General features: G+C 34.4%; 1 protein-coding gene across 9 annotated transcripts in view; it reads right to left on the bottom strand.

The window, feature by feature from the left end:
• The window catches only part of BIRC6 (baculoviral IAP repeat containing 6), a 213,305-nt gene that overhangs the window by 74,232 nt on the left and 121,188 nt on the right, over window positions 1-17,885 (bottom strand). For all 9 annotated transcript variants that reach the window (XR_011569131.1, XM_070798081.1, XM_070798080.1 and 6 more), the window contains 10 exons: window positions 17,221-17,317; window positions 16,879-17,073; window positions 15,873-16,073; window positions 11,809-12,088; window positions 9,934-10,190; window positions 9,580-9,688; window positions 7,200-7,421; window positions 5,449-6,229; window positions 3,868-4,011; window positions 3,305-3,434 (listed from right to left, as the gene is read on the bottom strand). Coding sequence is in view for 8 of the 9 variants with exons in the window: in XM_070798081.1 (XP_070654182.1) it covers window positions 3,305-3,434; window positions 3,868-4,011; window positions 5,449-6,229; window positions 7,200-7,421; window positions 9,580-9,688; window positions 9,934-10,190; window positions 11,809-12,088; window positions 15,873-16,073; window positions 16,879-17,073; window positions 17,221-17,317 (2,416 nt within the window). In the remaining variant the exon portion in view is untranslated. The remainder of the gene's footprint in view (window positions 1-3,304; window positions 3,435-3,867; window positions 4,012-5,448; window positions 6,230-7,199; window positions 7,422-9,579; window positions 9,689-9,933; window positions 10,191-11,808; window positions 12,089-15,872; window positions 16,074-16,878; window positions 17,074-17,220; window positions 17,318-17,885) is intronic.

Below are 17,885 nucleotides of genomic sequence, written 5' to 3'. Positions count from 1 at the left end.
TATAAATGGTCTGGAAAAAATATTACGAAGGCAAGTGTGACACATTCAATTCTCATTGATTTTATCAATGAAAGGGATTCATCATTCTCCTTAGGCCAGGATACCTAAACTCCAATCTCTAAAAAATATTTTTTATATTATAATGGTACTACCTCTAGAGGCAGTTTTTAAAACTATTATCAAGAACTTCTGTTTTATTTTAGGCATAGATCAATCTGCTTATCACCTATATCTATATATTTCAGTCCTCACAACATGCATATCAAGGAGAAATATTATTTTCAAAAGAAGGAAACAGTCTTAGCAAGGTTACTGATACAATCTGTAAAGGGCAATATGGAACTCAAGCTCAGAATTAATTCTAATATGCATTACATTAGAATTCTCCTGCTACAAATAGGAGTATAACCAAACAAGTTTAAGGAACAGAGGTTGCTGGTTTTATTATTTTTATTTGGCTAGGAATCTTAGATAAAATGACATATTTTACAAGTACTTTAAGAATGAATACCAAGGAGTTTCACAGATAGTCATTACTCTGAATTAATATTTTCTTTCATGCTTTTGAATATGGCATGCTATTATAAATCATGAAATAAATGATGACCATACAATGATCTTATTTAACCACTGCTGCTGCTGCTGCTGCTGCTAAGTCGATTCAGTCGTGTCTGACTCTGTGCGATCCCACAGACGGCAGCCCACCAGGCTCCCCCGGCCCTGGGATTCTCCAGGCAAGAATACTGGAGTGGGTTGCCATTTCCTTCTCCAATGCATGAAAGTGAAAAGTCAAAGCAAAGTCACTCAGTCTGTCTGACTCTTAGTGACCTCATGGACTGCAGCCTACCAAGGTCCTCCGTCCATGGGATTTTCCAGGCAAGAGTACTGGAGTGGGGTGCCATTGCCTTCTCCAATTACTAAGAAACTCAAAAAGTTTTGAGGGGGAACATTTGGGGGAAATGGGGGGAAAAAGGACAGAGCTTCAGTGAGCTGCAAAACAACTTCAAGAGGCCTAATAAATGTGTATTTAGAATCACTAAAAGAGCAGAGTTATGGGAAGACAAATATATTCAAGAAACTAACAGGCAAAACATTTCCAAATCTGATAAAATTCATAAACACACAGATTTAAGTCAAAAAACTGAAATCATAAAAACATGAAGAAAACTACAAGGCATATTATCTGATGATAGTAATAGTCAAACTGCTTAAAAACAATGATAGAAATTAAAAAAAAAAAAACAACAAACAATCATTATTTGAAAGCAATACAGTTAAAAACAATAGAAGCAGGTAAAGGGACCACTTAAATAATTTTGGATTCTTTGTTTTCAAGAATATTAGTAAAATACATATGCACATGTTACTGTATCATGAGATGTGACTAAAGAATACAAATACAGTTTAAAGACCAAAGTACTGCTGACCAGAGGTTAAAGCAGGCACTTAGAAGTTTCTGGTATTTGCTAAGGATAACTCAGTTGGACTTTTTAGTAGGATACTGTTCTTCCACAGCCATCAGTTTTATTTTTAATTTTTAGATAATAAAGGGAGCTATTTTGCTCAATATTCTAAATGACAGAACAAGACATTTTAGAAAACAGAATTCATTTATGGTAAAGATAAATAAAATGTTAAACTTCCAGTTATTTGGTACTATGTCTATACATTTCGATTAAGTTAAACATTGTCATCTCAAAAGCTGAATTTCAGTACTCTTGTTCACTTCCTTCAATTAGAAATTTTTTCTTCATCATGTAAAAGGCACACTTTTAGAAAACTGAAATGTAGAAAAAAGTGTGTAAAATCCAATTTTCACAAAGTTTAGCTATAACAGGTAAGGTGGAGGTTTTCAAGTAAGAAAAAAACGTTAGACATTTATAATAGAATATATTATAAATGTTAGAATATAACACTTTACTGTGTAATATGTAAAATGTAGGAAAATATTATTATAATATGCACACATTCGTGTTACATGCAGTGTCTAAAACCGATAAACAATCTTTTCTACTTTATTTTCTCAAAGTGATCATATTCACTCAAGTGATTTAACTTACCATCTATGTAAGTATGTTTGGTGTGCTTAGTCGCTCAGTCGTGTCTGACTCTGCAACCCCAGGGACTAAATGGGGATTCTCCAGGCCAGAATACTGGAGAGGGTTGCCATACCCTCCTCCAGGGGATCTTCTCAAACCAGGGATCGAACACAGGTCTCTCACACTGCAGGCAGGCTCTTTACCATCTGAGCCACCAGGGAAGTGCAAGAATACTGGAGTGGGTAACCTCTCCCTTCTCCAGGGTATCTTCCCGACTCAGTAATTGAACCAGGGTCTCCTGCACTGCAGGCGAATTCTTTACCAGCTGAGCTACCAGGGAAGCCCAAATATGTACGGTAACAACTCCCCAGTCTCTTCAACTCAGTCTTTTATTTCAAATTTGGATTAATATTTCCAACTAATAAATAGATTATGCCAGTTTTTTGGGAACTCCTAACTTTTTCCAGTTAAGTGTTGCTCAAAGACTTAGAAACACACTGACTTATATTTAAATTGCAAATATTTAAATTTTCAGTTTGTTTTTTATTCTGACAATACACAAAATATCATAAATACTCTGAGAGGCAGAGTATGTGTCCTACTCACTGTTACAGCCCTAGAAGAAATTACTGTGCTTACACATAGCAGATACTCAATGAATTCATCACTGGATAGGATTTCAGAAAGGCAAAAAAAGTGAAACTCACCACAGTTAACTGGCATTCTACCCCCAAAATGCTTTTACTTCAGAAACTTATATCCTATTTAAAGGCATCAACTGAGAGCTCTTGAAACACAGACAAGAAATCTAGGGGAAAATTTCTGTCTTCCTCACTGTTATAAACAATAAAGTCACCAGCCAATTCTACCTACTGACCATTCATTTATCCCCTAGATTTAGTAAACGTTTATTACTTAGAATGCTGTCATTCAACCTAATATACTGTGCAAGTCATCTACTATAAAATAGCTTTATGGTTTATCTCGAGAAAGTTCCATCAATAGCTTCCCAAAGCTTGTCGCCATTTCCAACTGCCCGTTCTGCCACTACTAAACACAACACACATAACAACAAAAGAATTACTGGTGCTGGAATGTATTATACATTTTGTACACAGCATCCATGTTTTGAAATGTGAAACCATCTTGACCATTTCATGTCATTAAATAGCTCCTGAGTGAAGGTAGTAAAATTATAAAAATGATAAAATTCCTATATACATATAACATAGTTACAGAAAAATAAATATTTAAATCTGACTTGCCTGACACTCTGTCCAGAACTTCTGATAATGTTGTTGAGACTGGCAAATGAAGTGTTCGGAATTTGTGGCCCGCTCCATACATTGGATGCTGGATGACGTGGCTAGTAGCATTAATTCTCCCCTTGTACAGCTGCAAATCAAGAAATAAAAAAGAAATTTTTTTGAAATATATGTCATTATATAATAACTTCAAAAGCATAAAAGAATAAAAATTCAATAATGCATACAAAAATATACGAGCTTATTTTCTGTATTTCTTCAAATGTGGCATGTCTGTCGTGATTTGTTGGTCAAATTTTGCATTAGCACTGTTATACTCAACAATCTGCCACTTTTCCTCCCAAATCAAATTATACTATTCATGGCAATTTACAACTACGTTATTCCAGACAGAGAGTTAGCTGAGATTTCTAAGTCCTATCATTAAGTATAAAAGCTATCATAGTTTCATTCTGCTGTATTAGAAATGAGAACAGAGATAACTGTAAGCTCTGATATGAAAACATAAAATATCTTTACACACAGTTCATCATTAAGATTTAATTTAATTGTTAAATACTCACTGGACAGGGAGACTGAAGAAACATTGTCACTTTCTCATCCTCCAGCATCAACTGCAAAAATAATCTACGTACAAACCCTGAAATATTGCCTGATGTTGGAAGGTTCCCTCTTTGAGGAGATGTCTGAAACAGTTCACAGAGAACCTGACAAAGTGAGAGATTTAAAAAGTTAAACGTGGCACTTCCAGCTTTTTACTTTAAAGAATAAAGAGGAAATTTTTAATGTGGATTAATAAGTATGTTTCAATTCATCAAATTAGCAATTAAAGAATATATTATTCCATCTTAAATGAGTAAGAGGTAGACATGAAGTTAAAAGTGAATCAGAAATTTCTGTGGATAAGAGAAGTTACTAGTACAGGGTTTTCAAAAAATACCTGGCAAAACCAAATTAATTTTAACTTCAATCAATATCTGAATATGGTTACTATACAATAAAAATTCTGAAAAAAAATATTAAAAATATAAAGCCTTAACAAGAAACTAAGAGAGAAAACTAGGACAGAAGACAATGGAACAGAAAGTTTCACTCTACCCACAGGCAGAAACCAAATTTTCAAACACTCATATTTAAGGACTTAAATTGGTAATTTAAGCATTTCTTTCAAATTAGGCACATTAAGTAAATAGTTTCCCAATAATATAGCTGAGGCAATAAAGTATTTTCCTCTTCTAAAAGTTAAGTCATTTGGTAATTTTTTAAAACTATAATAGCTCATCCTTTTAGATATTAATAGTTTAACCTGGATAAGCACTATTAAATAAGGGAGTACATGCTCGTTCCTATTTATTGGTGTCTACCATGTCTCACAGGGTTGGACACGACCGAGCAACTGAACTGAACTGAACTGAACCAAGTCTCAAACAAGCACTATGCTAGTATACACAGCAGAGCATGCTTGTTTACATTATAATCCTCTCAAAAAAAAAGTCTTTTGAGAGGCAGGTATTACTATGTCCCTTTTATAGTTTAAAACTTGTTGAAGATCACAACAGCTGGAACAAGCAAAATCTGGAAAAAAGGAACCAGAATTATTTTAGAGATAATTCCAGCTTTCAAGATTCTTGGCCCCCAGACTCAATACAATAATCTTTCATACTTTGAATGTGATTTGTCAAGAGTCTCCTATCTGAAACCTACTCTAATGTGCTTCATTAGAAGCAAATCAACGGCTTTTAACAATCCAGTTACTACAAAATGTAATGCCTTGATGCAGATGAGGCCTTCAACGGCCACCTTTAAGTGGTCAATCTTGTTCCAAGAGCTGAAGCATCGTATTGGGGGTAGATTTTTAAAAAAGAGAAATGTTTGACCTTTAGCTAGAATCTTGAAGAGTTTGTCCATCATTCATCAAAAAGAATAACTGACTTAGGTTAACAAGTGAAGAGAGGAGGGAAGAGATATCAGTACTTAATATTAATTATGGTTTAAATTCAAATCCTTAAATGCACCCAACAGGAAACTTCATCATCACCTGGCCCTAATACATGCCACTTTCTGAACTAATTTCAAGAGTGTTATGTGACAGCACATTAAAATAATAAGACACCTGGAACAGAAGACAGTTTTTCTACTCTTACCTGGGCCATCAGCTTTTGATTATTAGGGTGACATGAAATGCACTGCAGAAAGAATGCAACAGTCGCATTCTCGATTGCTGTCCTCTGCTGAGTAGTCAATCCTGTTGTAGCAGCTGAGGAAAGAGAAGCCGATCTCGCACTGGTCTGTTGTGCGCTTAGGCTGTGCCCTCCAGAGGTGGACCCAGAGTGACACAGTAAAAACAGAAGCGCTGTCCACAGTGGATTGACTTCGGACCCACCAAGCCAGTCTTTCATAATATGGCTATTGCCAACTTCTGTCAAAAACCTAAGAACAGGAGCAACCAGGTCTGCTGTGATGGGCATCTTATTACACTGCTGGGGAACGTGGTGCCGTCTCAGTTTGTCCTGGGAAGTGTCTACTGATTGAGCAATGCTTTCAGAGTAAGAACTGTGGTTAAAACAAAAACTAGCCAGACTCCTCACAAGAAGAGAAGGCAAACCCGAGTCCAATAATTGTTTGATAGCTTCTGGAGATTGAGAAGAGGAAGCAAGGGTTGCCAAATGTGATTCAGTTAGGGCAAGAGGTGCTTGTGCATTTTTAGAGTCGTCTGTTAAAGATGAACTGAGATCTTGCTTTTTGCTATCATCTGTCATGGACAGTCCATGGTGACACTGCACTGGGGGAGGGGTAATGCCCATCCAGCCCATGAGCAAAGAAAAATAGCTTGGGTGTATGTGACACATCGAGCAGAGCAGACTGTCCACAGCTTTCTTCAAAACCATATTGCAGGGAAGAGACATGGACCAATTAAAAAGTAACCTAAGGAATAAAAGATACCATGTTTAAAAAAAATTTTTAGGAAGACCTCACTGTCCATTATTTCTACTAGAAATCACTCTGATGAAAATTACACAGTCTAACATTCAGTATTAGGACACTATAATGTCTCAGCAAGATTGGTTCTAATAAACATCATTAAGTACTTCAGTAGGCTGAAGTAAGACTTGCAAGATGAGCACAGAAAACTGAGATCTCTATCAAAATGGTTCTACCATTCTCTGTGTGACCTAAAAAAAAAAAATGACATACAGGAAATAATGAAAAAATTATAGCAAAGAAATGTTTAGATTAAATTTGACATGATTAATCGTTTTAATTCATGTCTGCAAAATGAAAACTATTAGTGAGCTTCACTAATAAATCATGGATTATGCCAACTAAAAAAAGCAAAAATGACAAACTAGAGAAAAAAAAGCCAACCCTTTATGAGTCATAGAACTCTTCAGAAATAAATATTATATTTTGCCATAGAGTTATTAGGCAGTCAGCTCAATAAAGCCTTAACTGCATATGGTGAAGAAATGTGGGTTAAGTGGAAACTTCTAGTCAAAAGAACAATCATAGCTGTCTAGAAAGAATGAAAAACAAACAACTGGAAGAACCGTTTAAAGTAGTCTTTTAAAATTTCTAGTTACACTTTCCCTCCAAAGTTGTATATTAAAGATAAAAGAATCTGGTGAGTAAATTTACAAAAGAGAATAAACAATGTGAACTGCAGAATACATTACACATTCCAAACTTAGGTGGGAAAAGCAGCAATGACATTAGTACAGCTTCTTAAAACATGAAGATTAAATTTGAGTAGCATCTCATTTCAAAATGATATCATTTATACTTATCTAGCACTTTCTTTTTATACAACTAAGCATACAAAAATGCTGCTTTATCAAGTAAAAACCTAAAGTGATCTAATACTGGGGAGAAAACGAATTTCGTAAATCATACTTACTCGAAGAGTTCTCGGTCTAGCAGTGCTGGTAAATCATATTCTACCAGCAGTTCGTAACTGTGCCACAAAATTGCTGCTACACAGTGCAAATGAGAAGGAGATGGCATCAGAAGACCATACTCTATTGATGAAGAGTTAGGACACATGTAACTCATCCTGCCACTTCTTTTCATAGCAGCCACTCTTGCAGAATCACTGACCCATTTTAACAAGGCCTGAATTCTTAAAAAAAGAAGATGAATTCAAATAATCAATTATACTACAGATAAATTCCACCACTGCATGTAAACAATGTATATTTGAAAATAATACATGAGTATTCTCAGTAATTTTAATTTAAAATAGGAGGGAAAAGGAATTATGCAATCAATAATGTCAAAGTAATTCTAATTTTCCAATAATACCTATTTAAGTGATGAAAATATCTGCAATAACTCATCTAATCAGTATATAAATATTGATTCTTACCTCATTTATGACAGAACGTATAAATGTCTAGAATTACAGGATATACAGTTTAAAAAAACTAATTTTATCCTCTAAATTTTTACTCTTTTTATAATAAATCCACATACCGTAGAGCAGTGATTGGGGGTCAGCTCTTCATTGTGCAGAATCTCATGCAATATACCGTGTTTCACATCTCCGGTCCCCAAGAATTAAATACTAGTACCAGCCACCCACCTCCTGCCCTCTGACAACCCAACAGCCTCAACACACATACGTTTTCAAGTGCCACCCTACTACACTCCATTGCCTAGAGCTGGGACCACAAAATGAAAGCAAAAGACTTTTTTAAAGCAATGCTTTGAACTTTGTATTTTTAAGGGGGGGGGGGTAGATTTATTGTCAAGTTCTTAAAACACTGTTTATCTTTGTTTTGTTTACTTTTAAATGTCTAGTTTAGAGCACAAGATTCTTCACTTAACGTTAAAAGAAATGGGAGTTGGAAAGGGTATTATACCACTTAATCCCTCTCTCTACCCTGAAGGACTGAAGGATCAACTGCTTTAAATTGCATATGATAAGAAATAAGGAAAAATCACTGGAAAAGAAGGGAGATGAGGCAATTAGGGAAAAGTAACATTTCCTAGAAAAACAGCAGCCAAAATCTTGTCATTAATATCAATTCTAAAATATTCTGAAAGAGCTATATTTGCATTATTCTAAGAAAGTAATTTTAAGCACAATTTCTTTTTATGATTAAAAAAAGTTAAAAATAAAATAACCACAAGACTGCAGGAAACCTATTCCAGAAAAATATTTAGCACATATTTTTAACCCTATTAATCATTATGATTCAAATTTGACTTTAATTACTATTCACTTTGTCAAAACATATTCCAATATATTTTTAAATATAATATAGTTATCATACAGTTTATATAAAGCAGAAGTTTAATGGAAAGGAAGTCAGCCTATTCAATATTTTGAAGTTATCTGACAAACTAATTTTACTTTGTTAAATATATTCTTTAAATATTTTTAACCTGGAGTACATGAATGCAATGAATTTAAAATTAATGAAAGGAAATATCAGGGAATAAGTAACAATTTTTCCAAGATGACTTCACTGCCAGGCACTCTAATTCATGCCCTTCAGTCTGACCTACATAAATCTCCCCTTATTAGGGACACTGTTCTGTCTCCTCAGTCCTGAAAGCCCAAGTTGGACTGAATAAACTTGATCTCTCTAGTATTAGCACAATGCCAGACATATACCAACTACTCAGTGAACAGCTGTAAAATGAGTATGAACCCACCAAAAAATTAATAATCTGTTAATAATTCATGAAGATGTTTAACAACATACCAAATGCTTTCACTTTAAATACAAATTAATAAAAATAAAGAATCTTAATTGAATATAAAATATTCAACATACTTAAAAGTATATTAACTCAGGAAACAGTCTCCAGCATAAAGATAATTCATATTACTTATACAAACAAAAGCATGTTTCAAAGACACTTGCACTTCTTATGAATTTGAAGGTAAAAGACATCAAGGAAGAACTACATTAGTAAAACATAGCTAAAATTACCTATACTGAAAGATCAGTAAACATTTAGGTGAAACAATCAGTATTATTTACTTGGATGACAGTGTCTCACTTTGTGGTAAGAAGCAGGAGAAAGAAGGGAAAGAATCTAATGAAAAGATGTCAGTGGGTAATATAAATAATCAGTGAAACCATTACTATTATCAAAATAGTCCAGGTATCTAATATAGACACAATATTCCTTTATTTCTGTAAGTTTAGTAATACCTAAGCTTAACTTTTACAAAAAGATCTTTAAAAAAAGCATTATTAGTAAAATCCACTACATGAGATTATGTGTACATATGTTCTTGTGTGAAAAATGAGATCACCACATACCTATCTTTTGTTCCAGGATCCTGAGTTGTTCCAAGCTGATAAAGAATATCTATCGTAGAGTCAGAAGAGAGTCCATTCAGTCTTCCAAAAAGTAAAGGGCTATTTAAATCTTGTAAAAAGAGAATCAAAAGGGAAAATTTGCTAAATAAGCAAATGAGATGAAAAGATTCGCTCAATTTAAATTATTCATTAAACATAACTTCTATAAAATTCAACAACAACAACAAATCAAACTCCAAAAATAATGAAGCCATATGGAAATTAATTTTGGAAACAGAATTAATCAAACATCATAGTTCAAATATTATTTCTCTGTAGATATGTAAAAATTCAAATATCAAAATTAATTGTCACCTGTAGGATCACTGCCTGATGCTGCACAATTTCTCAGAAGAATGTCTATAAGCTTTAGGCCAATTCGAGTGGACTGAAGTCCTATCTTGACGAGCACAACCTCAATGTTGGGTGAATGCATTCCACAGTACGGAGACATCAGTAAGGCAGCACAAGTCTGTAGCAAATTAGCAGTAGGTGCAGCTGCACTTGCCATCATTCCTTCCAGATCACTTATGTGAGTAAGGCAATGATGTAATAACCGTAACCATCCAATACTGAAATACAAAACACAAAACAGCCTATACGGGTTAATTTAAGTAGCTTAAATTACTTCAGACTTCTGAAGTAAAAACTTTTCCAAGATCAAACAAAACACGTCCAAGATCAGCAAGTTGTAGACAGATTGTCATAGACAGGTTGTCTTACTGAATGAAGTCATACACAGAAAGACAAAAATGACATGGTATCACTTACATGTGGATTATTTAAGAAAAGGGTGGCGGTGTACAAATGAACTTACTTACAAAACTGAAACAGAGGCATGGATATAGAAAACAAACTTATAGTTACCAGGGATAAACTGGAAGATTGGGGTTGACATACACACACTACTATATATGAAAGAGATAACTACTAAGAACCTGCTATATAGCACAGGGAACTCTACTCGATACTCTGTAATGGGCTACATGCAAAGACTCTTTAAAAAAAAAAAAAAAGAGGAGATCTGTGGTAAAAAAAAAAAATTTGTGCCTTATCGAGCAGAGAAAATAACCAGCATGTTGTATTTCATAAGTAGGTAGCACCAATCTATGTTAAAAAAAGAATATTTTTAGAATACTATAACATCAATAAGAGTTAAACACACAGCAAGTTTCCCCTATAACATACAAAATAAAAATACTTAAGTACAAGTCACATTTAGGAATTATGAACTTGCTTTTTATTTAGTCAGGAAATAGTTTTGTATATACATATATGCATAAATATAAACTGCACAGGATCACAGAATTGCAAAACTGAAAAGACCCAGCAGCTTGAAAATAAAAAAGAAATTCCAATTTTCTTCCTCAGGTAAAACATACAATAAAACCAATCTATAAAAATTTCAAACATCCAAATTTACCAGACGAATGTAAATTAAAGGACACATTCACGTCCTTCTTTGTTTGGTCAGTTTGTATCAATTTGTATGGTTCATATCAAACCCTTTACTGACTGGCCATATTAATGGCCATATTGACCCATGGCCATAATATGGCCATATTAATCCATACTGACTGGCCAGTATTCTTAAGAATTACTGTATAACAGACCAGGTGCTTATCTGTGTGGTCAACTTGTTTGATTCAGATATTCTCTTGGGGATAGGCATTTGGAAATGCTTACATAAGACTACAGTCCAAAGAAGTGGAACTTACACCTACATAAAGCACATCACAGATCATCTCAAAATTTAAACACACATGAATCTCAATTTTAACCAGCCTCAAAGTTCTGTTTCTATGCAATTATTCTTTATTATGGTCACCTCATGCGAAGAGTTGACTCACTGGAAAAGACTCAGATGCTGGGAGGGATTGGGGGCAAGAGGAGAAGGGGACGACAGAGGATGAGATGGCTGGATGGCATCACTGACTCGGTGGACGTGAGTCTCAGTGAACTCCGGGAGTTGGTGATGGACAGGGAGGCCTGGCGTGCTGCGATTCATGGGGTCGCAAAGAGTCGGACATGACTGAGCGACTGATCTGATCTGACACTTAAAAAATTACGACATTATTTAGAAACCTATGGAACAAAGAATTTTCTAAACTCAAAATAAACAAAGAAACCACAGAATAAATTTCATGAAAAGCACAGAAAGGTTTTTCTTAAGAATGAGGAACTACATACCTTGTTTTGGATACCTGATCTTCAGATGGAAGAAAGGGGTTATTAACTGTTGCTGAAGAAGTGGTACCAAAAGCAGTGAGGCCCAGTAATTTGATCTGTGAAAGGCCTAGTGTGCTGGCATCTCGTGGACGATGGAGTCTAAGGCAGACAGCGGAAGCTACTTCAGCTTTCACAAGTTGAATTTTTATGTAGGTAAGACCACTTGTGACAACAGGAGTGGACAATGGAAGCATGTTTACTCCATCTGCACTTACTTCTACAGACACTGAGGAGGGGCAGGCTACAGGAAGAGAAAATTAAACAATTACTAAAGAAAAAGTAAACGCGAGTTCATATTTTAATGGCAACTACAGTAAAATGGACTTCCCTGGTGGCTTAGATGGTAAAGCATCTGCCTACAATGCGGGAGACCCAGGTTCAATTCCTGGGTCAGGAAGATCTCCTGGAGAAGGAAATGGCAACCCACTCCAGTACTCTTGCCTGGAAAATCCCATGGACGGAGAAGCCTGGTAGGTTATAGTCCATGGGGTCGCAAAGACCTGGACACGACTGAGCGACTTTACTTTACCTTACAGTAAAATGGCAGCTTTCAGTTATAATTCATTATGAATTCATAAGAAAAATATGTATACGCTAAGTCATACTTTGTCACTAACTTTCATTATAATTGATTTTGGAGCTATTATATGAAATTTATAGTATAACAAAAATTGCACATAAAAAATTCTAACACTAACCTAAAAACAGAGCAACTGAAGACATGCAATCTACATACACTTCATTTTCTTGAAGAAAACAAAAACAGGCAATTACTCTGTTATTTCTACTCTCAGAATTATCACCAGCAAAATGGGGTGTTTGATTAGTATGCTGTGGTTTACAGCTGTATATAATTTAGGAAGAATGTGACTTTAAAAGTACCTTTTCATAAACTCATTATTTCACTACTATCACATTGCTATGATTTTAAACACATTTGAGTTTAAAAATTGTTTTCACCTCTGATCCTTTTTTGCCTTTCAAAATGTAAACATTCAGAATATTTAAAATAATTTCCTGCTAAAATTTAAGGAGGCCAAATGAAGTAATTGAAAAAGCAAGAGTTCCAGAAAAACATCTACTTCTGCTTTATTGACTATGCCAAAGCCTTTGACTGTGCGGATCACAACAAACTGTGGAAAATTCATAAAGAGTTGGGAATACCAGACCACCTGACCTGCCTCCTGAGAAATCTGTATGCAACTCAAGAAGCAACAGTTAGAATTGGACATGGAACAACAGACTGGTTCCAAATAGGAAAAGGAGTACGTCAAGGCTGTATATTGTCACCCTGCTGATTTAACTTCTATGCAGAGTATATCATGAGAAATGCCAGGCTGGATGAAGCACAAGCTGGAATCAAGATTACCGGGAGAAATATCAATAACCTCAGATATGCAGATGACACCAACTTATGGCAGAAAGTGAAGAACTAAAGAGCCTCTTGATGACAGTTAAAGAGGAGAGTGAAAAAGTTGGCTTAAAACTCAACATTCAGAAAATTAAGATCATGGCATCTGGTCCCATCACTTCATGGCACATAGATGGGGAAACAATGGAAACAGTGGCAGACTTTATTTTCTGGGCTCCAAAATCACTGCAGATGGTGACTGCACCCATGAAATTAAAAGATACTTACTCCTTGGAAGAAAAGTTATGACCAACCTAAATAGCATATCAAAAAGCAGAGACATTACTTTGCAACCAAAGGTCTGTCCGTCTAGTCAAAGCTATGGTTCTTACAGTAGTCATGTATGGATGTGAGAGTTGGACTATAAAGAAAGCTGCGCTGCCCGAAGAATTGATGCTTTTGAACTGTGGTGTTGGAGAAGACTCTTGAGAGTTCCTTGGACTGTCAGGAGATCCAACCAGTCCATCCTAAAGGAAATCAGTCCTGAATATTCACTGGAAGGACTGATGCTAAAGCTGACTTCAATACTCCGGCCACCTAATGGGAAAAACTGACTCATTGGAAAAAACCTCGATGCTGGGAAAGATTGAAGGTGGGAGGAGAAGGGGATGACAGAGGATGAGATGGTTGGATGGCATCATCGACTCAACGGACATGAGTTTGAGTAAACTCTGGGAGTTGGTGATGGACAGGGAAGCCTGGCATGCCGCAGTCCAAGGAGTTGCAAAGAGTCGGACACGACTGAGCGACTGAACTGAACTGAACTGAACTGAATAAAGTAATTGGGTGCTGCAGTGGTAAAGAATCTGCCTATCAATGCAAGAGATGTGTTCAATCCCTGGGTGGCAAGATCCCTTAGAGTAGGAAATGGCAACCTGCTCCAACATTCTTGCCTGGGTAATTTCATCAACAGAGGAGCCTGGTAGGCAACAGTCCACAGTGTCACAAAGAGTCTGATGCTACTGAGCACACACACACAACCAAGTAATTAACTGGCAGTTGCTATGGGAAAATTCTCACAAACAGGGAAGAACATTTAATGAATTTATCTATCAACTAAAACAACCTTTGAACCTTGATTTTAATGTCAACTATAAAATCAGGAAGTAACTTTTATTATATGCCAATTATACCCCTGGTTTGCACAGAGAACTAGGTAAGCCACATAATTTTTAAATTTAATCTTAACCTTTCAAGGAAGTATTATCCACATTATATAATCTCTTTGACTCTACCAATACAAACTGATGGAAAGAGATTAAATAATCCAAACCCTCACATGAATAAAGGGTACATTTTATAAGGGTACATGGGTTTATGTTTAAGCCCATATTTTGATTCTAAAGGCTATCTTATTTCTACTAGAATATTCTGTATCTTTAGTTTGTGCTCTGATCTCAAACCAAAAGTATTAAGCACATTTGTGTTAGAAAACATGTAATCTATTGATTTGTCATAATGTACAAGAGTCCTCCATTTTAACATCCTTCCTGTCCAAAGTACTATGTATAAATTCTAGCTACAATTCAAAGCCACTTTCTCCTTCCCAAAAAAGCAGTTTCCTCCTCATCTTAGATTATCTTCTAAGTCTTACACTGTTGGAGATTATAATGACTTATATTTTGCCATGTAATATATTTATTTTTGACCTGCCAAAACACTGCATTTATCTACTTTTTTCTGTCATTTTATTCATTATATCTATTTTAATCTGGTATGTGCGGATTCTACAACTCTGTTAGGGTATAATAATAATCTAATCTTGCAAATAAGTATAAAAATTTATTCTTCCAAATATGCCAGTGGTGTACAAAATTTCCCATAGATCTACATTAAATTATGGAGTGACATATGATAGCAATGAGAATCAATCAATGAAGATAAATGACTGTCACAACTTCAACAATTATGTATAAATCATTATATTTATATTGAAAGAATTTGGGAACCAGCACAAATGTAAAATAGTACTTCATATTTCTTCATGAATGCTTTAAAGAGTTCCTTCTTCTTTTAATGTGTAACTTATTTTTAAAAAATTCTTTACAATTAATTATTTCCCTTGCAAAGTTATAACAAAGTGTATTAAATGAAAATGCATCATCAAATGGATGATACTCAAAACATTAAAAATTTAAAGGTCATAATATTTAAAATATCAAACTCTACATATTACAATAAAAAATTCTTTGCAGAAGTAATTACCTTACAATGGGAAGGGAATCTATGTTAATTTCACATTACAGAGCTAGGACTGAGGAGCAGAAAAACTAAGAAAGCTATCTACAGTTGTACAAACTAACTCATTTTATCTTAATGCTATAGTGCAATAAATTTGGGGGAATGTGAAAGGCAAAATAATACACACCTCAGATATATTTCCTTAAGTTTCATCACACATTCTGTTTATTTCAGGGGAATAGTCATGCCAATTCATTTGATGGTAAATGATGTGGTGGTAATGTTAAATATTATATTAAATAGTTCAAAATTAAGCTATCTGGCAATTTTATCTAAGTTTATCTAGTTTGCTAAGTATATTTCTCATTTTTTAAATGCTCCTATATGTTATAGTTTATTTTCATGATGGATCTTTAAACAAATTATTACTCACTTGCAAGAGATGCCAGGTGAGGTTGGATATGTATCTCTTTAAGGAGCACTGCTGCAGGAAGGTGAATGGTAAGGTCGCACCAAGCCTCCTCTGGCAGAAAGATGTAGGACCAAGCAGCAGAGCGAGCTCTTCTATGGGGGGGCGTGGCCTGCAAAAGCACCTCAGCTGGTTGGGCAGTGGGACTGCTAGATGTGATTGTACCTACAGAAGTATTTCAAATAAAATAAAAACTTGCAAAAGAAACCTAATAAAGCATCAAGAGCTATTCAAATCACAATAATTACAGTAGAAAAATTAGCTAAAAACATGAATATTTAATATTATGAATGCACTTATTTTACTTAGCATAATTTGTCACAGTATTCACAAATAATCAGGACATCCAGTCAACTGGCAAGGTCGTATATAATTTCTATATACTAACACGTCAAATGAAAACTAAACAAGCAACAACAAACCGAGCACAGTAATTCTCGAATGATTTAAGTAAAAACTAATGTTCAATACAGCCTTGAAAATAAAATATACTTGATAATAAAAAATAAACTTGAAAATAATCATCTTTATTCTAAATTGTCAATATTTATGAGTTACAAATATGAAAAAAAAATACAAAAAGAAACTATGTAGACTGGAAAAAGGAATAACTATATAAATTTTAAACTTCATTTTAAAAAAAAAATCACTCAAAATAAGAAGGAACAAGCTTTGTAAAACAAACAGTTATACTGAAAACTGACATAAGAATCTATACTACCTAGTTTCACAAATTGTGTCTATTTAAACTCAGAAATAAAAACAAATTTTCCTACTAAAGAACAAATAAAAACTTCCTTCTAATCAGTAGACAGTTTGGAAAACTAGTGCCTTTAAAATCAATGGTTTTTTATTAAAATGGTGACATTATAACTCAATCAATTTATTTTGACAACTACTTTTGCTTCATACCAGCCAATTAACTATTATTTAAATTCACACCCATAAGATGAAATAACTGTTTTCTTACCCAGGGGTGCAAAGTTATGGATTCCTTCTGCATTGTCAGGCTCAGAAGCTAGGATCCTTGTTTTCAAAGTGCTGTCAACAGCTTTATTTGGACCAGAGTCAAGAAATTTCATAATAGTTGATACCATACTTCTTGCAGTGTTTACAATAGCCCTTGTACTAGTAACCATATTGTTGCAAATGAGCTGAACACCACCTAAATTTATAAAGAACACTAAATTAAAATTATCTTAACACAGACGATTTGATACCAAGTCAACTCTCACAGAAGACTATCAAAATAAGAACATACTGTACTACTTAACATTACACTTAAAAGGCAGTTTTGGAAATTTTCCCTTACCCATATCATGGAACGCTTTCAAGGCATCACTAGTATCCAGTACTCTCAGAATGAACCACAGTAATGGTTCAGATAACTGGCAAGTAGCAAGAGAGCCCTAAAAAAATAAACCATACATGTATGCTGTGATTTTTAAAAGGTCATTATTAATTTACTATGAATTAGGACAATTAAGTTTCACTGAATATACCATTCTTTTATATTTAATTATTATAAAATGGTAACCTTAACCTAAATCACTTAATATAAAATGTCTGCCAAAATATTTAAGAAATCTTGCCTGTGTCAGAAGGTAAGTGAACAGTCTCCTCTCTGAACTCAGCACTTTTTGTGTCTGTCTTTACCTAGTATTATCATTTTCTACCTTAATGTGCACTGATTTCCTTTTCCACTAGACAGTACTTTCCTTTAAAAATGCAGCCTTCTCAAATATTTATCTCTGTATCTTCCAATGGGGAAATATATATACAGATTCAATACATATTTATGAAAATGATAATTATACAATGACATATAAAAGATTCCTTAAGAAATTATATTTTAAAATCTGCTTTTCGAAAAAAAAAATAGTAAATAGACTAGAAGGTAAAATAATCACACTGGCTCCTAAAATCTCATTTTGAAAAAGGAAATTTTAAAAGTAATAACATTCTAACCTACTTCTC

The sequence above is a fragment of the Bos indicus genome, chromosome 11, assembly GCF_029378745.1.
Source record: "Bos indicus isolate NIAB-ARS_2022 breed Sahiwal x Tharparkar chromosome 11, NIAB-ARS_B.indTharparkar_mat_pri_1.0, whole genome shotgun sequence".
In the NCBI taxonomy this organism is placed as follows: Eukaryota; Metazoa; Chordata; class Mammalia; order Artiodactyla; family Bovidae; genus Bos; species Bos indicus.
The sequence above is the reverse complement of the archived record's forward strand: the minus strand, read 5'-3'. Positions and strand labels throughout refer to the sequence as shown.